General features: G+C 46.5%; 1 protein-coding gene across 1 annotated transcript in view; it reads right to left on the reverse strand.

The window, feature by feature from the left end:
- The window catches only part of Cry1 (cryptochrome circadian regulator 1), a 57,930-nt gene that overhangs the window by 11,781 nt on the left and 24,383 nt on the right, over positions 1-21,766 (reverse strand). The window contains exon 2 of the mRNA XM_013142888.3: positions 3,669-3,777. Coding sequence (XP_012998342.1) covers positions 3,669-3,777 — 109 coding nt within the window. The remainder of the gene's footprint in view (positions 1-3,668; positions 3,778-21,766) is intronic.

Here is a 21,766-nt window from a genome sequence, read left to right on the forward strand (position 1 = left end):
CACACGTACACACACACACACCCACACCCACACCCAGGATGGATAACTATACCACTAACCTCTGTTAGTTCACCAAAAAGAACAGTTTGTGCTTTCATCCTTCTATTGTTTAATCATTTTAATGCCTATATCTTATAGTCTGAACTACTTTGAAGATGACAAAATGCAATATATTAACCAGTGTTAATCTCCTTTTATTTTGTTTTGATATTTCATATAATCATTTTTATTTTCATTTTTAAAATAAAAAAGTAAGAAATATGCTTAAAACTAGCTCTTAGCTAAATGTGGTTGTGTAGCACTGTATCTTGTCACATTCCTTGTAAGTATATCATCCCATCCTGTCCTCAAAATACCACGCAGACAGCCCTTGGCTCTTCGGTTGCTCTCCTCACCTGCACGTAAGATGGTTTTTAAAGGAGGAGGGATGTGCTTGAGGTCAGCGGGCCGCAGACCCTGCAAGTCGCCTGCTGACCCTGAGGCGCGCTCTAACACACCTCGACAGTGGACACAGCATCGCCTGCTTTGCCGAGGTACCTACTGTGTGTATCTTCTTTCTGATAAAAAGACGTGACCTGTGCAAAGTCTGGAGATGTAATGATAACGGTTACTTACTGAATGTCAGGGGAATATTAATAAAGATCTGTACGTGTGACTTTAAAGGAGACCAAGGCGTAAAAGAAGTAAGTGAATTTCTCAAGCACATACCAGGTTTTAAAAATTCTAAAGCTACTCTGACTCAGAAACAAAACTGATGTGCGCCTCTACCACTAGAGACTCACAGACCGCGCCCGGCAGTGACTCTCCGCCCACAGAGTAAGTGCAGGCGCTGAGCGCTAGGCTGCTTCTCCTCTGCAGTGGCTTCTGCTAAGTGCGGGTTCCGCAGTTAGCTGGGTGCGGTCTTTCTCCTGCTCCCTGCGGCCGGTGCGAGCAGCTCCTGGCTTCAGTGCTCCGCCGACACACGCTGACTGCCACTCCGGTCCACGCCGCTTCTCCGCTCACCGGCGTCACACTTCCTCTCTCTCCCACGCAGAGCAGCAGTCCTGAGCTTCCCCGAGGGAGGCCCACCATGTGGAAGGGGCAGTCTTCTTTGACACTTGTTTAAAATGCGTTTACAGAGACAAGTCAGATTCCACGGGTGGGGAAGAAACCACCTTTGGGAGGCCGAGCAACACAGGACTGTGGACTCTGCACATGGCCACGCCTGCCACAGTGGACTGGCCAGGCCGTGCCCTGCCCCTGCTTGTTTGCTGTGGCAACCGCGGCCAGGGAGGCCTCCTGAGAGCTACGGCGCAGTCACCCTGCTCCAAGGCGTGGCAGCAGCACCAGGGCAGCCTGGCCGCCCGCCTTCCCCTACTGGTTTCTGATCTACCTCCTCCCACTACCGTGCCAATTCCCCAAAGGCAGGCGCCTTCCTGTCCACTCAGTGTCCTCTCTCCTGGCCCTCAGACGCTGCCTTGTGCAGGGCAGGAGGTGGTCACTGCCCGCTGCATGAATCCTGCCGTGCGTGTGCCGCGGTACTGAAGCGGGTTCGAGTTACTCCACAAGCACGGCATCAATGTAATGGTGAAGTGACACCGGCCTGTAGTTCTTTTATTACTCAGTTTTTAATAAACTATTTTATCGGGCTGGAGATTTAGCTCACTGGCATAAGTGCCTGCCTGCCTTGCAAGCGTGCAGTCCTGAGTTTGGACCCCGTACCAAAAAAAAAAAAAAAAAAATTATCATGTTTTGCTGTCTAACGATTGCAGGCACAAGCCCGTTTCTGGGACAGAATGAGAAGTCTTCACTCATCATGTACTTGTTATCTAAAACAAGCTCATTTTTAAAAGTTTCTGCAGCCCTGGGATGGACATGATCCTGGCAGTCTATCGTCTGGCACCAAACTGTGGAAGACGCTGGATTTAACTGTTCCGGTGACTTCCGAACAAACCAGTAATTACTGTGCCGTTCACGTGTACCCGGTGCGTGGCTCCTCAGCGTCACCATGTCTCCAGGAGAGCACAGAAGGATGTTAAGGGAAAAGGCCGTCTTGTCACCTGTATTAAGTCAGGACTTCATCAGGGAAAACCTGGTAAGAAATCCCGAGCGTGTTCGCTCCCGCGTGCACACTCGTGCTTCCCCAGACTCGGAATGCGGCGAGCGGACACACAGGGCCACCCGGCCGCTGTCCCAGCCACGCAGACCACGCCCACGGCGACTGCCAGCTGCTGACTGCCCCCTGGGCGCAGACCGGAGAGCCAGAGCAGGCGCCCGGCGGCGAGCTCGGACCCGTGCACCTCCTGTGCACCCTCGCAGACGTCTAAACACGTGTGGTTAGCGCCTCTAAACAAAATACAAACATTAATTCTATAAGAAGGAAATTTATTCTCTCTATGGCTTTGTACATCATAAATAAATCTGAAAGCAACTCTTCCAAAGTGGCATTTTCTCTAGAGTAGGAAGTGTACATGCGTGTGTATTCACGTGTCTGTGCTTTACAGCCCGTGCTAAATCCAACCCCTCTGCCTAACTGCCAGGCCAAGACACATCTAAGTGCACCAGGCAGTTTGAGCCAATGGTGCTGTTTTGGTTAGAAAAATTTTAAAATGAAAAATACAAAACACAAGCTGGCTCAGAAGAGGTTTGTTCAAAAACAGGTAAATAAAATGTTTGATATGTTACTGTAAATAAAATCCCAGAATTCATTTTAGTTTTACCAATCGGATTCAGAGACGAGGCTGAAGCAGCCATGTACGCATGCGCACTCTCAGATGCCTTCTCCTTGGACCTCCCCACACACCCAGACCCAGCCGTGCCTGTCAGGAGTCCCCAGAGAGCGAGGCACCTCGCCGTCACCGCGCTGCCCATCGGCCGTGCCCCGCCCTCCGCGCTCCTGTGGACTGACCCAAGAGAACGGCCGGCACCACCTGTTTCCTGCACTGCAGACGCCATGCAGGGAAGGGCGGTTCTCCTCCCGTCTAGAAAGGGAGCCCTCCTGTCCTAACAATGAGAGTCAAACTCCTGCAAGGAGAAGGAGGAGATGCACGTCTAGACATTCTAATGGGAGCAACAGGAAGGGAACGTAAGAGGAGGGCCAGGGAAGTGCATTTCTGGGCTGAGCACTTTCCGAGCTAGCAGCACAAACTTGAGCAACTGATGAATTAATTTAGTCGTCAAGGTCTAACTTCTTTTCATCTGGAGAAACGTTGTTGGTAGAGACGACCAAGAGATCAAGATTCTCTCAGGTTAAAAACGTAACTGTCACGCTACGACTTTGTACTGCTGGCCAGCGCCCGCCGTCCTGACCCTTCACCCTGGGCCAGGCCTCTCCTGGGAACCATCCCACGAATTCCCCGGCACGCGGAGAAGGACGAGAACAGGCCGGCCCGCGGCTCCCCGGGTCACCTGCACCCGCAGAGGCGCGGTGCGGAAAAGCGTTCGGCAGAATGAGGCAAGGACCCTGTGCTGCATCTGCCCACAGAAGGCCCCGGAGCCACCGAACACCGAGGAAGCAACACGGAGCACGCTGACACATGGTGTGCGGACGGCCCGCGGGCTGCAGTGCACACCTAGGAACACCTGCTCACGCCTGAAGGAAACCCGCAGCAGCTTGCTCCTGCGAGGTGACCGCAGTCTGTTCACTGAACACAGCACCTTCTCGGACAAAGCTTATTCCTTCCAATTACCTTGAAAAGCCGGGGAAACACATCTGCTGGCTGTCCGCGAATCACAAACAGGCGAGAATTTAGCTTGCGTAGATTGGCGTCCAGATCCTCAAGACACTGAAGCAGAAACCTAGGGTGGAGGAGATATTAAAATTCTTAAAAAGATACCAAGTGTTGCAACATCGGGTTATTCTATAATCTGAGATGCCAACCCGATCTTGTACCCTTTCCCGATACGGAAGTGTACGAATGCTGCGGAGCAGACAGCTGTCAGATGCTGCTGTCACACAACGATCCACAACTGCGGATAACGTGGCACGTCTGCGGACGTTTGTCGAGAAGCATCTAATTTGATATATTTGCTTTTAGAGTTTTTAGACAGATCAAAAATTAACAAGCTGGATGAGCTAGAATTTTATATTTGCTTAAAATTGAAACAGTACAGAAGCAAACCCTTGAGCAAACCCAGACAAAGGTAAACCGAATTTTTGGAGCACCACAGTTTTCCCTTCTGTACCAGACCGGCAGCAGGCAGCAAGAGTTCTTCACATCAGTCTTTTGGGAAAAGTTTCTGTGTGGTGCACGGGGTAAGATGGGAAAAGAAAAATAGCAAAAGGATGTAATTAAATCTTAAAATGAACAAGCTAGTGTGCATTCACAGCTGACCCTTTACCTTCCCTTTCTCATTCACAAGCTGAGTAACATTCTTAATGCTTTCAGTAAATTTTCACTCCATTAACCAACAAACGTCTCAGGGACATACGGACTGAGTAATGTGTCCCCATGACGTTCTGTAGGCTGGCAATTATTTTTGTCACCTTGAGAAACAGTGACTAGTAGCCACATTTCAATACGGTGTGTTTCCTCCAGACATCACTGATCTTTTTCCACTTTTTTATTTCACAGATACCTTTTGTATCTCTGATTCCACACAAAATTGCAGAGTACAGTAGACTCACATATAGGCACTTACTATACTTCGTATTCAAACACTTTAAGTAGAAAGTATCAGTAAGGAAAACACTGTGACACTGTCCTTTGCAGCTGTTTATGCTTATACATGCACAAGAAAATAACCAGGATATGTACCAAGCTGTTAATGATATCTATCATTGAGGAGGGGGCGAAAAATAAACTTTTACATACTTTAAAAAACTTTGACATTTGTAACCAGCACATATCCCTGCCGAGGAGAGCCAAGTGAGGCACACAGTCTCTGCTGTAAACCCGGGCTAACGTACGCCGAGCATCTTTCCCATAGTGTAAATTTCCAGCTCACAGTACTCCACTGTGGAGGCATTTCAGAATTTAACAGGTCTGACAACAAGCATGGGTTTCAGTTAATCCTGAAAAGTGTTCTTTAATTTCCTCATCTGTGACACTGGCACAGTAGCAGGTTCCCTCTCCCGGCAGTGTTCGGGAGAGCCGAATAATTAGCACACGGAGCGCCCAGCCGCGTCTGTCCCGCAGGCAGGTTATGTAAGTGTCACTCGCTATCTCCTACCCCCTCCCACCCGTTTCTATTCTGGCTACACTAACGCTGGTTCTTATCGCGTGCTCACACTGTTTACTGCGGCGCCCCACACAGACCTGCCTGCCATCACACACGACGCCACGCCTTCCCGAGGCGGGGCGGCCTTCCTGTACAAAGGTCTTCTAAACCTCATTCCTCATGTAATAAAGAACTAACTGCTTTCTTGCCCACTAACCTACGGTTCCAAGCCCCTATTCCTCCCATCACGCAGAAGTATTTCTTTTTCCTAAAATTCAGTTTTCTGGAATTTGCTCTGCTTTTTCCTGGGCCTGGAACCCTCTGCTGATCCCCACCTCTTCTTACTTTGCTATACCTTCTGTTTTCCAGCTGAACGTCTGCCCTCTGGAATGTCAGAGCGTGCAGCCTACCTCAGCCATGAGACACTGTCAAGCTGCACCTCATACACATCTGTACCCTAGGGTACACAATTTTTTAAAACCTGCCTTGGCTTCTGTACTTGGCAAACAAATCTTATCATATGCCTTTTATACCTTGTGGAAAAGATCAGAAATAGGATAAAATGACCCAGTGAGTTTGTTTTATACGACTGTTGAAAGGATTATAAACAGCTCAAAATCATTTAGAAGACTCCCCAGCACCTGGAAGACATTGATTAAATGGAAGTTGCTATGTTTTCCCATAAGAACATTCTACTTTTGCAAAGACCTGTCTATTTCTGTGAGTAAATGAGCAGGCTGATACAGAAAGCAGGCAGCTGGCTTCCTGCACCGGACAGAATCACGTGAACACACAGCTGTACCTGACGGCGACTCTGAACCAGTTACAGGCCAACGCTGACATGGAAGCAGGTCTACAGAATGGTACAGTGCAATCCAGACTCCGAATCACCCCCTCCCTAGAACCCTTCCTCCGAAAGCCGACCAGGCCTCCAACACCTTGGGTGGGAGGATCAACCCAAGGACAGGCGCAGTTTCTTTTCAGTGCTAAGTGAAAACTGTTACTTGAAAACTGTGCAAAAGTTAACCCACCTTTGGCTCTCAGCTAAGAAAAGAGGAAGGTCTCTCTGTATTCAGATTCAGCGTGCTCCAGCAAACGCACCACTTTTCAACCTTTACACGTGGCACATGCCAGGAAAGAGGCACTCAGTTCTGAATGAAATGAATGATTTTCATATTCCATTAAAATATACAGGGAATAATTTTAGTGAGACACATTTTTCACACCTCCCGTTTGGCATGTAATATATACTGTTTTCTCGAACTACACCCTTTGAAGACTCAGCTAACAATGTTACTATCTGCCTCAGATTGGTTTTCAATAGGCCAAACAGTAGTACAGCTTATTAAAATCCTTCAAATAATTGCATTGCATGCACTGTCACGGTTCTCATGTTACTTGATTACAACCCTGAATACACATCACTTTAAAATAAACTGAAGAGGTGTTAGGGAGAAAATGTCTTTCTTTAAACACTAAAAACATATTTTTTCCTCCAGAAATCACTGCTTATTTCTATTATAAAACCAACTGCATGCAATAAGGGTTCCCGTACCACCTACAAAAGATGATTTCAACATGAATCAACAGAAATAGTTTCTTAAGTAGGTCGTTGCTATAGCAACCACTGGGCGGTGTAGTATACTCCCATCACAATGACCTACTTTCCGGTCTGTGCTAGAACAGCTTTATATAACTCGTTCTTCTAGTTCTGTCTATAAAATAGTCTAAAAAAAGGCAAGGCCACGACACAACATAATCCCACCGCTGCTGACAGCAAAGCACTGTGAATTAATATCATACGAGAATAAAGTCCACTGGTCTGCACGTTAGTTTCTAAAATATGTTCAGCAATGACAACTGGTCTTAGATGATCTAACCCAAAACAATCCACCACTGACCCTGGAGAGTTTATTAAACACTATCAACTAGCATCAGTAAAGCCCACAAGATTATCTTCTATTTTCCATATGAAATAACAACAAAGTTAAATTAGGAACAAAATCAGTTCTAGGTATTATATATAGTCATAAAGAAGATTCAAAGTCATAAATGAAATTCTGCCATGGTTTATTAGAGATTTAAAGGCTAAATAATTTGTGTCTCTAAGGTTTGAAAAACTTTGATTATGCTCCTTTTTTTCTGGTTTGTAATTAATTTAAGGCACTGAACCTATCCTACAGCATATCACAAAGTTAATTTTTATAACAAATACTTTGCATTATTTTCTTAAAATCTTAAAATAAGATTTAGAGATAAAATATACTCATATGTACAGCTTTAAGGCATGAATATAATTTTCTAACTAACATATGGGAGAAAGTAGAGAATCATAAAGCAATACATGTGCTTCTATCACAGGAAAATCCAAGTTATAGGATAGTCTGATGTTATGGAATAATTTTTAACTCCACAGCTATACAAATTAGTCCAACTGTGTTTCTGGTAACTCAAACATGAGTAGTGGTGTCTCTGATGATGTGATTTCTTGAAATGTTCAGCAAGACTCAGTAAAGTTCTAAACAAAACTCAACATTGCCTTGATTTGTATCTGAAAGTGACGCAGTCATCAGGGACCTATTATCTGGAGAGACCACCGTGAGGACTGAGTGAAGTGACCCACGTTTGTCCTCTCCACACTGATCCCACTGTCCTCTTCCAGTCACTGTCAATTAAAACCCCTCCACGAGATTCCTAAAACCCAAGGCACTCGAGCCATGCTGTGCATCACACGGAATTCCCCCCCCCCCCCCGACTCTCCATGAGGGTCCAGTGCTCCTGGAACCGCGCGCCGAGAGGAGCCCCTGAACCCTATGTACATAAACTCAACGCAGCACGCTCTGGGAGAAAAGACCACGCATGAGGTACAATGGATAGCATCTACACCTCAGGGCGAGTCACCTCTGGGTGCTTCCTTTTCTGAGCCGGGGGAAGGAACTGAGGCAAACATTTCAGGAACTGGTGTCACCGGCTGAACAGCAGAGCTGAGAGAAGAAGCGTGACTGGCGGGAGCTGTGACAGGCTTGCTCACCACTTTCCGGTGCTGAAGTCATGCAGCGGGAGTTCAGCAAGTAACCAAATAAATGAACAAACGTGAGCAGGAGGGGCTGGGATTTAGCTCAGCGGCATAAGCGCCTGCCTTGCAAGCAGACGGTTGTGAGTTCGATCCCTGGTACTGATAAAAAGGAAAAAGACAAAAACAAATAAACAAACAAAAAACGTGAGCAGGAAAGGGGGTTTTAAAACTTGATGTGATGGTCAGCGGAGAAATCACAAGAAGGGAATGTGTGTCTAGTTTGTGGGGTACGTATTTTACATCCCCAGCAACCTGCAAGTATCTCAATTAAAAAATGATAGAATTTTAAACATGATGGGATTAAAAGCCCATCAAGCGCATTTTCCAGGGTCTGCTAAGCAACTGGGTAAAAAATTAACCTGTGTGTGTCTGCCTCCAAACCCACGCTATTTGCACTACAGAACGCCACGTTCCTAAAGAGCATGTGACCATCCAGAAGGCTTTAGGGAGTGCATCTGACAGCTGAGGGCTCTGAAGCCGACTGCGTACAGTTTTCACCCTCAGGATGGGACAGGGACATGTCAGCAGACGCGGAAGAGCTCAAGTCACACCACAGCCAGGAGCTGCTCCCCGGTCTGTCTTTGGAAAGAACCAACGTTGCTCCCCCACACCCACCCACCACGCTACAGACAAGCCTAGGCGCTTCCGCTCACACTGGCTCGGTCAGAGCAGGTTCCACAGCCCGTCAGACTTCCAGACAGCAAAAAGCACAGGCTTTCTACAGAAGAACGACTGAAGGGTGAGCCATAGTAACACCACCGGTTATGTCCCTAAACACTGGCATTCATACCATGTGGCTCTCTCTCTCTCTCTCTCACTCATATACACACACACACACACATACACACACACACACACACACACGCACACGCACACGCACACGCATGCATGGAGCTGGGCAAGGCTCCCTACACCCCCACACCAAGCTACGTCCCCAGACCTTTTTTCTTTTTTTTAATTTTTGAAATGGGCCTTGCTAAGTTGCCCAGGCTGGGCTCACACTTAGGGTATTCCTGCTTCAGCCTCCTGGTGTGCTGGAATTATGACCATGGGTTATATTATGAAGAGTGTACTTTGGCAGCACAGAAAAACCTCAATGTATGTGCGCGGAAGCAAAGAACACAAGGAAAGGCCTTTGGGTGATGCTTGGCATGCAGGTAACCAGGGAGTGACACAGGAAAGGTGCCCACCGCAGAGAAGCAGCTTGCTTAAATCACGAAATGTGAAGAGCTGTGGGGCTCGGGGTGAGGAGAAGCGGCTGAAGGACGGCTGCACGTTCGTGCTTTCTAAAATAAAACGTGTGTCACTCCCAGCCCGGTTCCAACCACTTGCCATTCCAAGTATTAAAATACAGGACAACTAAGAATTGTGTATTTAAAAGTTTTTTAAGGTAACAAGAAACATAAAACCCCACAGTTTTATCAGATGTGTCCAATACGAGAACCGACTGGTTGAAATGACGCCTGCCCGAGCTGTAGGCAGTCGGTACACAAGCAAACGTGCTGCCCAGGTGCTGCCCAGAGCAGCTGCCCACGCTGTCAAGTGATTAACATTTCAAAACACGTTCCAAACCAATGCCAGACAAAGTCCACTATCACATTCTGTTGTCAGGATACTGGGTTAAGCTACCTGGACAGAAATAGACTGACAAACAACACCAGTTCTTAAAATAATTCAGTGGGCCACCCCAACAGTAAGAAGGCACAAGCCCAAGTCTAATCCTCTGAGGACAGAGGTAAAGCAAGGAAGCCAGTAACAGACCCCGATCAGAAGTCTGCTTCCAAAAGCCTTCCCACAGTTCAGGAATAAATCAGGCACAGATCTTAGGTCACACAGTAAGACTAGGAAACCTGCCTTCCTCTTCCCAGCCTGGGTTTAAAGAAAACAATGTCCACCTCTGTGTGAAGAGGGAGAAATAGTAACTGTGCAGTGCAGGAACCTGGCCCGCTCACGGGAAATCCACGACCACAGAAAACGGCGCCAGTGCTGAGTGCATCACGGTGAACGACATGACAGAAGAAAAATCAAACAAAATCAAATTCAAGGCCATCGTACTAAATACATGAGCAACACTCGAAATCATTAAAGTCACAAAAACAAGGAAAGCCCGAGAAACAATCACGGGAGAATCTACGACTGTGGGCACTGTGGTGCCCTGGGTGGGGTCCTGGGGGAGAAGGACAGCAGAAGGCTGAACAACGGGCTGAGTTCATCAGCACGCTTTTGATGGAACGGGAGACTAACCTGAGAGGGACCGGGCTCGAGCACAGCAGCTCTCCGTACCTCTGGACGTGTCCCACCAGGCTAAAGTTATTCCAAAGCAGGTTTATTAAAAAATCTCATGAAGACATAATCTTACTGACACTTCAGGACCTTATGTGGCCCCACACACCTCAAGCAGAACACTGCATCTTAAGGAATCCCACATTTGCTATGCTAACGTAGTAGTTATCACTATTAAAGAAATCTTACACGGACAGACAGACAGACACATACACACATGTCCCCATCTCTGGGTTCTCAACTTCAATCTACGCTTCAATCCACGAAGACGTTCCACAAAAAAGGCCCACAAAAATCAATCAATCACTAAGTAAATATGCACTTAATCTGAGTTGCTGAGTAAAAGATGTGAAATGACCAGAAATCCAAGCGATACCAACTCAGGAAGCTCAGGAATCCCAAGCAAGATGAAAAGAGACAGTCACAGGACAGACAGTGCGGAGTGTGGAGGAGAACACAAATGCAGACCAGACAGACAGACAGACACGGGAGAGCTGGAGAGGGACGCGTCCTCAGGAGAACACAGCGAGACAGCCCAGGCTTCCTGCCGCACTCAGTGCCCCTTACACTGCCACCAAGAACACCCGGGCAACTAACTCCCCAGAGACACGGGTGCGGGCGGCTCAGTTTGGAGGTCAGTGCACCCCTGGGTCTCCCCAGCCCCTTGCTGAGACAGGGTCTAAACTGTCCAGGCCAAGCTCCAACCTCTAATTCTTGGCCTCAGCCTCCCAGAGCTCAGGGGTTACGGTTATGCACCATGGCACCCTGTTACACAGAGGATTCTTAACTCACGCAGAGGACAGAAAAAAAGACAAATACTGCTAAACCCATCTTGTGAGGTTAGATTTACCTTGATACCAAATCAGTTTAACAGGAAAACCACAAACTAGTATCATTCGCCAGCCCAGTACAAGTCAAATCCAACATTATATACAAAACCACGTGCTGATCAAATTAAGACTTATCCTTAGAATACTGTTGAATTTAACATTTAAAAATTAGTTACTAGCTGGGCACAGTGGCACACACCTATAATCCGAGTGTTCTGAGAGGCTGAGGCAGGAGGACTGTAAATTTGAGCCCATCCTAGGCAATTTATTTATTTATTTGTGTTTTTCCTTTTTATCAGTACCAGAGATCAAACTCACGACTGCCTGCTTGCAAGGCAGGCGCTTATGCCGCTGAGCTAAATCCCCAGCCCCATCCCAGGCAATTTAAAGACTCGTGAGACCCTGTCTCAAAATTTAAAAAAAGGGCGGAGGATGTAGCTCAGTGTGAAGGCCCTGGGTTCAATCTTCAGTATTGAAAAAAACAAAAAAACAAACAATAAAAATTTGTTACTCACATTAAAATTACCAATTAAAATACTTTCCATTCCTCTCAGCACTTTACATTAAAAAAATAAAGAGGAAAAATTATACAGTCAATTGAAGAAAAACAGAATAGCAACAAAAACTCAAGTGTCCACTTAGCTTCAGGGAACTCGTATGGGACGGTAACTTTGTCAATCTGAAAAACAGGACCAGAGCTGCCCACAGAAAACGTATTCATGGTGGACAGCTGGCAGCAGCTCCTTCGAGGCGGGAAGCAAGTGACACCTGCGTGCTCACGTCTCCGTTCCGCCTGGTCCTGCTGTGCCTCGAGACGCTGCAGCAGAAGAGCAGGAGGTCAGAGGTAAGAGGGCAGCGCGGGAGAAGCTGACCTGCGTCCTCACAGACGGCCTGGCAACTCGATACAGAAACAGGCAATTCACAGAAGGGACTGCTAGATTAATAAGAGTTTCAAAAGATTAAAACCACTTAGCTTCTGGGATCAATTTACGCTAATACAATTGATGTAATTTATGCCTCTGATAGCAAAAGGCACACAGGGCTATTTATAGTCCAGAAACCTTATTCCTGTCTAATTTTAGACCCAGCAGGTCAGTCAAATCAGGTACGAGACGCAGTTCTAAGCTTCACGGGGTTTACAGGTAGCTAAATACCATCTGTCTAAAATGTATTCAGAAACATGCTGTCCCAGATCTGTGTGTGATGCTTCTCTGGAGTCCAACTGTCTGCTTTCAAACTTCCACCTTTCACAAAGAGTAAACATACCAGCTTGGACTCAGGATGCCACTGCCCCAGACTTTCAGAGTGCAGGGGCGGCAGGTGTGTACCACTGCTCCTGGCTTGAGTCTACTTTTAAAAATCTATACTACCTCAGTGCCTGTAATCATGAAGGTTTCTTCAAGGTTTGGCAAACAGGACCTTTCCCATACTGACACTGCTTCAAAGCGTGAGCTACATAAATACAACCATCCACTTTTCTATGAGAAATTTATTGAAAGACTATTATGTGCTGGGCATTGGTGCAGATTCTGGGAATGAAAGAAAAACGAAGTTAAGTGCCTGGTGTCACGATGACGATGCTGACAGCTGCGAACACCTCTGAAGTGCACAGCTGCTCTAAGCACTCGGCTCTCACATGCACATTCGACACAACTGGCTTTTTGTACTGGGGATCAAACTCACAACCTCGCAGTTGCCAGGCAGGTGCTTGTGCTGCTGAGCTAAATCCCTGGGCCCTTCGGTGACTCTTTGGGACAGGTGCTTCCTCCATTGCCAATGAGGAAACTGGGGCACCATGAAGGTTAGAAAGTTTCCTCAAGGACACATAAATAATACAGTGGCAAAATTAGGATCCTGCAACCAATGAGCTGCTTTTAATTCCACGCTCCTGACCCACACACTGTCTCATGGTAATCATCTTCGTGGAGAGCACTAAAAAAGCGTAGAAGACGTGAGCAGTATGATTTCACACAGCATGTTAGGCAGCGTTCTCTCCCCTAACAAATCTCCGAGATGGTTCAGCTTCGAAGGACAGCAGGGTTACTTTGGCTCCAGTTTTGCGGTCCTCAAGCCGCGCTCAGTCGACCAGCGCTAGGCAGCACCTCGTCATTAAAGTCTGGGCCTGGAGTCAAGCTACTCACCTGGGGACCAGAGGTGTGAGAAGGGGGAGGGACCGGAGGGCCCAGACACCCGACCCCTCTGATGCCTGCCCCCAACATCTCCTGACGGCAGTGTGGACTGGGGACTAAGCCGTAACCTGTCCAGATCCGATCAGTGTGGTCTCAGGAGGAGTCACCGACACCCTGCAAACTCTGTCTTTAAAGTTACCTCTGACCATCTGTGCCCGTCTGCCGATACTGGTTAAGGTGATTCCAGCCTTCAGTTCCTCAGCCCGAAGTTTAACCTGTCTGGCCAGTGGAGGACAGGCTTATGCTGCAACTGCAAATCACTGGCTTGACAAAACAGCTTTCTACCTTCCTTGTGCCGAGCTCCCCGCAGCTCCAGGAAGTTATCCTCTACATGGTACCTGCCTCATCCCGGCTGTTGGACCATGTGACTCTAGATTTCCAAGTCTCCACAGCGGGAAAAGAACCAGCGAGGCACACAGGCCTCAGCCAAGGACTTCCTTATACAATTCATGGCCACAACCAGTTACACAGCCTGGGAGGCTGAAAGGGAGCAGAGATGTGAACTCTCTCAGTGCTCACTTGGAAATGTGGACTGGACAGTGGCGAGCTCCACCACAGCACCCTTGACCTCTCTCTACTTCCAAGACCTGCATCCACACGATGGCAAAGCTTCAGCTTTACCTTTAAAACACTCGCTTTCCTGTTAAGTGCTATAAGCTGAGTCAGTTATAAGAAGCCAAGTTCTTAGGTCATGGCTCTGGAGGCTGGGAAGCCCAGGACTGGGAGTCATCTGGTGAGGCCTCCTGGCCGCCTGAACTCAGCTCAGTGGCAAACGAGCCAAACGGAAGACAGAACACGGAACCAAAGCCATCCTGTCACCAGGAGCCCACAGCCTCCGTTCAGTCGGGCGCGAGAGGCCTTGGCATCTCGTGACGTCTCGAGTCGCACTGCACTTCCTCGTAGCGTTAAAGGCGGTTAGATTTCAACCTGGGGTTTGGAGGGACTTCCAACACAGCAACACGGCTACACAGAGAAGCCAGCACAGCAAGGTGGGGACCTACACGGGGTCAGTGTTTGGGGGTCTGTGTGGTAGAAGCAGTGGTAAAACCACTAGCTGATTTAGACTTCAAGACATCAAGTACATGTGATTTCTGGTTACCTCTTACAGAACATTAAAACATTGTAACAATCCAATAACAACGGACAATGGCATAATAAAAAACGTACTTATTCTTTCATCAAAGAAATTAAAAGCAAATCACAATGAGACACTATCACAGAATGGCTATTGTTGAAAATGCTGGCAACCATGCAGAGAAAAGTGAAGTCATACGTCACTGCTGGAAATAAAACGTAGCACGGTTCCTCAAAAAAGGTAAGGTCAGAAGTGTGTGACCCAGCTGTCCTCTTCCTGTGCGTACAGAAAGGAAATACAGCTGGTGTATCAGACGGGCACCTGCACGCCACGCCTGCAGCAGCACTATGACAACAGCCAAGACACAATCAGCTGAGGCCCACAGCACGGATGCGGGGACAAGGAACATGGGGACCCGCACGTGCGTACGGGAACATCAGCCATCAAAAGCAGAGAATCCTGTCATCCGCGCCAGCACGAAGGGAGCGACACTGATGAGTGCTGGTTCTTAAGTGAGCGCTAAGCGGCTGGTGTGACAGAAGCTGGAGCAGAAGGGCGATCACTAGAGGCAAGAAGGCGCAGGCAAGGGCCAAGGGGGCGGAAACACACCGCAAGGAGGTTGGGGGCACACACTAGTGTGGTAACGCAGCAGGTGACTAACCACAACTCATTACACACTGGAAAAAGAACCGGAAGGGGGTGTTTGCGGGCCCCTAAAGAAGGAAATGTGGTGACTGTTTAAGCAAATCGTCCTGATCTGACCCTCATGCCCTGCACACAGGTATGAGCACATCCCCTGCCCCGTCAGTATGTGATTCACACCACACACATGAGCGCTCATATATCTTATAGATGATACTCTAGGTCACTTAAAAGTTTTAAATTACAAAAGAAGCTGACAGGAAATTTTATAAAATAAACGCAGAGTCAAAGAAATGGCAAAGATGAAGACATAAAAGAATATAATAAAAACATGTGACACATATACAACGTTACTTCCAAAAGAAAGAAAGGTCAGAAAATTATTTGAGGAAGCAAAAACTAAAATTGTTCTGAACTGAAAAGATACCAACACATAGATTCAAGAAACTTACAAATTCACAAGGAGCACGAGAAACTCAAACCTAGATTTGTCACTGAAAAGAATGCAAAATATGTAGGAGGAAAAAAAAGTCCAAATTAGACAAAAAAGAAATATATTGTCCTTAAAAAATTAATCGCAGGAGTGGCAGTTGAGTACAGACTTCCAATATGCTGGGCGAACAAAGGCCACCAGAAGTTCACAGCAGTGTAAACACAGGTTGGATCTTCAGAGATCCAACCTAGGAGAGCTGGCCACCAGCTGGCCTGCAGTGCAGTGAATCCCGAAAGATACTTGTGAGAGAAAGTGGGAGATGCTGGGAGAAACAAGGAACACAGCACGTGCTGAGTACGTGGGTGAGTAAGCACTGGCCTTTAAACCAGGAACAAGTATTCACCACTTAGAAACAAGATAAAACGACTGAAAATAAATATAACCCCAAGGAGGCTACTCAGAGTGTATGTATCATCCGATAAAGGGACAGTTATTACACCAGATACTGGAAAGAGTTAAAAACCAAGATTTAGCCATCACATTTAGTAGACTATGTGGCTAAACTGCATTTCAATAACCTAGAGTAATAAAAAGGAACGTACCACAACTTATTGCCAAAAAAAGCATCATCCACTAGTGATGCTTCTGTAGACAACACTGCAAAATGGGAACGAACTGGCCCAGAGTAAAGGCAGGAAGATGACAACGGTACGCGGCCCGACACACACCAGGCAGGAAGGCTTACGAGGTGCTGAGCGCCGCAGGCACGAGCTGCCCTGCCGGGACTGGCAGCTCTCAGGGGCTCCTGCAGGCAGCTGACCTCCAGCCCACGGGGTGACAAGGCAGAGCTCTTTAAGGGTGGGCTCTACTGGGAGGCGACTGGGTCTAGGGGACACGTGGAAGGGACTCGAGCTGCTTTCTCACGACCGAGTTCTCAGGACAGCAGTCCTCAGTCCGCAAGGCCACCCCACGCTTGGCTCCTTGCACACGAGGTGCTTCCCCTTCGGTTTTACATCCCAGTGTGACCGGGGTGCGTGGTGGGGCAGACAAGGATGCCATGATGCTGGACTTCCTAGCCACCAGCATCATGATCCAAAAGAAAACTTGTTTATAGAGTACCCAGCCTCTGGTGTTTTGTTATAGTGATACAAAACAAGCTAAGGCTCATGGGTGGGCAAATCAGGAAAAATGTTTAACACAGGAGTGTTACAGTGCTGTATGTGCGATTATGAACGAGAAAGAGAATGAGAGAAAATCATGCTTAGGCATGGAGAAATGAAAGAAGTCCTCTTTGCCTCTGCTGGAGTTTTTTAATAAGCCTACATTTTCAAGATGAGAGGATTAATATATAATCAAACAACACTGCAAAACCAAAAATCTTTACGTATCAGGAATGCTAAGGTGAAGTTATTAAAAATGCTAAAGATGACAATACAACCCCTTTTAAAACTAATGCTCATGACAGGAAAATTATCCAAGAACTTAAGCTTCTAACTCAGGAACACAAAATGAATGTTTCCTTCCTCTTGCCCTGGTAAACACACACACACACACACACACACACACACACTAACAACAAACTCTAAACAGCACGTACAAACCTGAAGAGAACAGAAGCGCAGGACATACGCAACTTGGCAAGAGCAACAGAATACCACAGACACCGTGAGGAGACCCAGGCTGGAGAGGACGAAAACGTGTCTGATCCTTAGCTGGAGCACTTGCAGGGAAGCTGTCCGATCTTGCAAGCTTCCTCATCCCAGGGAATAACACAGCTACCAACTACCCCACACAGAGTTTAGATACATTGCAAACACAAGGCCTGTTCCTAGAGCAAACAGGGCTGGGTGGAGCTCGGCGGGAGAACATGTCTCAGTGTGCATGAGGTCCCGGGTTCAATTCCTAATACCAAACCACAACAAAAAGGCGCTAAAAAGCCCTATCAAATAGTCTCAGTTAACGTCCTGACGAGATTATTTGATACATACGTGGCAAATGGAATGATGGTGCGTTTGGGGAAGACGACAGACAAGCAGGCACTACTGACAGACGGTCAGCACGCGCTGCTTCAGTACGGTCGGGCTCGCTGGATGAGAGCATTCACCTGCCCGAGGACGCTGACCCCAGCAGCCCAAGCCGCGGTCTGTACTGCGTGTCTCCCGACGGTGCCATCAGCACCTGGGACTGGACAAGGAGACACAGAGAGAGGCTGCTGCTGTCGCCGTTGGTGCTGCCAGTCTGCTGCCGCACTGCTCGTGCCCTTCTGCCTGCCCTGGGTTGCTTCTCCTCTGCCACTCTGCCAAGCCACTCTGCCTTGGGGTCAGCCAACCACAAACTGAAACCTCCACAAAGTAAGGCAAAATCCACCTTTCATCCTCTCATCTTGGGTGTCAGGTATTTTGTCTTGGCAGTGAGAAAAGTAAGAAAGACAGCAGAAGTCCAAAAAATTAATTTCAATACCAAAAATGGAACATGAGTAGTGCTTTGAAAAATCTAGACATCCAAAGTCATCTATAGTTCTAAAATATTAATTTCTCTAATGTAGATATGAGTAAGATACATGGTATCAAATCAGATGATACGTATCTGACACCCATAGTAATAATGATAAAATTCAGAATTTTATGCCTAACAGCTGAAACCTAGGCTGAAAAAGGCAATTCCACAGAGGTTAAAGTGAGCACTAGTCTCAACTAGAATACAGCTCTTGGGAACACACCAAATGAAGAAGACCCAGACTAGTGGCCACAATTCTGTTACAAGATCTCAACAGAATCAGTCAGCCTACCAGTCTTGGTCTGTAAATAGCAGGAGGCTTCTAAACAAATATTTGTAAGCAAATATTTTGGTACCATGTAGATCAAAGACAATCAGAGGAGATCACATTTAATCTGGACCATCTTTACCAATTCCTTACTGTTTATTTCATGAAACACCAAGAATAAAATACTATTGTTTTAATTGTTTAATAATATTAAAATAATATTGATACATGTATTGATAACACAATAGATATGCTTACTTTACTGAGACATAGTTCAAAGTGCTAAGCATTGTCCTTTATCTTAACTCTTCAACAACTACATGATATGCTCGAATGCACCCCGAAGCATCCGCTGGAAATGTACCCCCAGAGCAACAGTGCTAACAGTGGAGAGCTGTAAGAGGTCATTGACGTGAAACACTACCTCAGAAGGGATTTGTGCTGCCCCTGGGGAGTCATCTTAGGAGAGGACAGTGGGACCCTCCTGCCTGCCAGTGCCTGCCTGTGTGTCTGCCTGCGCCGTGTCCGACGGGGCCCTTGCCCCGGGACTTCAGCCTCCAGAACACCAGACAAACAAATGTCTATCCATTGTGAATTACGGTCTGTACTACTGTTACAGCAGCACAAAAGGTGGAGAGAGGTAGCAGCATCTTCACTAAGAAGAGAACCATCTAGTCACCCAACCCCATCACACGTCGGAAAAAACGGGTAAATGACCCAACCAAGTGTTCAACTGAAGTCCAACTGAACATAACCTATGACCTGTAAGTGTATCAGTTCTCACTATTTCTTTTCTTTTCCAAGAACAAAGAAAATTACATGTATTTGGGGTTAATTAAGATTGCAACCTGGGACAGACTTGAGCAGTCTTAAAAATGTGCCTGCTAAGCTTTCTATACTTACTAAACTTTTAATTAAAAAGTTCATTAAAGCACAACCTTAATGACTAATTAGCAAAGATATAGGCCACTAAATTCAAGTGAGTAGAAAAATCTATAAAAATTTCAATGGAAGTATTTTCTTTTAAAGAGAGTAAAACCAAGCAAAATAAAAACAGAATAAAGCCAATCAAAACAAACCAATATAAGGGACGCAGGACTTCAAAACAATAGTAAATAAATGGTGGTTACCACAATGCCTCCCACTGTCTTCAAAATAGCTGCAGATATCGTCAGACACAGTAAAATCAAACAAAACAGAACAGAATACAACCAATAAAAACAATGAATACAATAAAGGACTTCAAAACAAGACAGTAAATCCAAAATAGCTACCATAATATATCTTGTTACCTTTGAAATACCTGTCCATGCGATCAGACATAATAAAATCAAACAAAACAGAATAAAACCCAACTCAACAAAACAATGAAAATGACACAGGACCCCAAAACAAGACAACAGGGAATCAACAATGGCCACTGCCTTCAGAAGGAGACCCCCACAGATGCCACACTGCATACTGTTATCCTCTGAACAGGCGATCAGACGACCTGCTCTAGGCCTGCAAAGCCAGTGAAACCCTAAACACTACAAGCATCAAATCACAATTCACCTCAATAGCTAATACTGCAGCAGCTTGTGTTCTCGTGATCAGTTGGTCACTCATGCGGACAGGGGTGGGGATGGCGTGGGGCTGGCTTTTCTTGTTTCCCATCCTCTGCAGTGGAAGGGGCTGGCATCTGGCTAGTCCTTAGTGGCCAGCACGTGCTGCCAATTCACTGGGAGGGCTTGCTTCCGGGGATTTCTTGTTTTCTTCCCCTACAGTCCACACAGTAAGCATTTTAATTAATTCCCTACTGTTACAGATTAAAAACTGGGGGGGGGCAACTTAACGCCAGTTGACTTAAATTAGTAGGGTGCTGAGCATAGATGCTCCACCTGAGGAAAGTTGCCAGCATAAAGACAGACTTGGAGAAGGAGAAGGAAGGCGTTAATGCGTTATTGCGTTGAGGCATTGTGGGTTCTCCTACGAGTTGCTGTTTGAACTTTTGGTTCTCCTGGAGAAGCTCTGGTTCTCACATCAAGCATTGCTTCCTGGCTCCAGAGGGGAAGACGTGTGCCACTTGGTCTCCAGGATGAACTCGTCATGCTGGCTTCCTGGCATGTAGTGGACTGTGCTTATCATAGGAGGAGCCAGGGCCTCCGTGTTGCTGAGGATGCTGTGGAGCCTTTCAGGACAGCCTGGTCTTTGCTTTTTTTTTTTTAACCCCTGGTCTTTGTTGTGAGTGTGACTTCTCGGCTCCAGCATAGAACTCTCACCTGCTGGCACAGCTCCTTCACCCCGTTGGCATAGCTTCCACCACTGACCTTTGGGTTTTCCCAGCATGGATCTGTAAACAGACTGGTGTGAGCCCTTCTCGTGGGCTCTAGGCCTCCAGTTGGACTCGTGGGAGGCACTGTCATGAGCTCTGGCTCTTCACCTGCACTCATACAGGACACTTCTGTAGGAGTCAGGCCCTTGGCTGAATATTCTATGTTGCTGGTGTTGAGGACAGATGTTCTGCATTCTTTTGTGTTAACTCTGGGTGGCCATCATAAAATAATGCTATGAATTCCATGTCCTGATTTTAATTGTTCTCACAACCTGACTACAACATCTACCATAATATTTTGCCAAGATCTCTTTACCTTACTCAGCGATAGTAATTATTTTAAGCACTCAAAGCCTAATTCAATCAACCATATATTATTTAGTTGCATTTAGATTTGGGAAATATTTCTTCAAGCCAGGTGTGGTGATGCACACCGTAATCCAAGCACTCAAGAGGCAGAGGCAAGAGGAACGTTGTGAATTTGAGGTCAGCCTGGGCAATACAAGCCAGTTCGAGGCCAGGCTGGACTACACAGCGAGACCCTGTCTCAAAATACTTTTCAAATTCTCTAGCTATATACAAATATACACATTTTTTGTTGACATATTCTAGTATGTCATTGTTTCATTTAAACAAATGATCAAAACTATCAAGTGCTGGGAAACAGACAAACTGATGACCACTTCCAGCTTAGAAATCCTGTCATCTTCAACACTGAAATTCAGTTTGGCTCTATTCAAGAAACTACGGTAATCTTAAGACAGTCCACTTAAGCAAGCCACCAGCAGTCACAACAACAGTGTGTGAAGAAACATTTTAATTTTGGACTTAATTTCCAAAACTCTTGAGTACCTTTCTGTTTGCTTGTTTGTTTGAAAATAATATGATTCTGAGTGCGAAAGTGATGTCTTGACTCCGGACTCCGGCTGTCCAGCCCGTCAGTTTGCCTGGGCTGCACTCAGTAAGAAGGAAAATACACACAAAATACCTAACACCGTTAGTGTAGGGAAGGAACACAACT

Source organism: Cavia porcellus, unplaced genomic scaffold, assembly GCF_034190915.1.
Source record: "Cavia porcellus strain 051 isolate PalLab524CR breed Dunkin Hartley unplaced genomic scaffold, mCavPor4.1 scaffold_8, whole genome shotgun sequence".
NCBI lineage: Eukaryota > Metazoa > Chordata > Mammalia > Rodentia > Caviidae > Cavia > Cavia porcellus.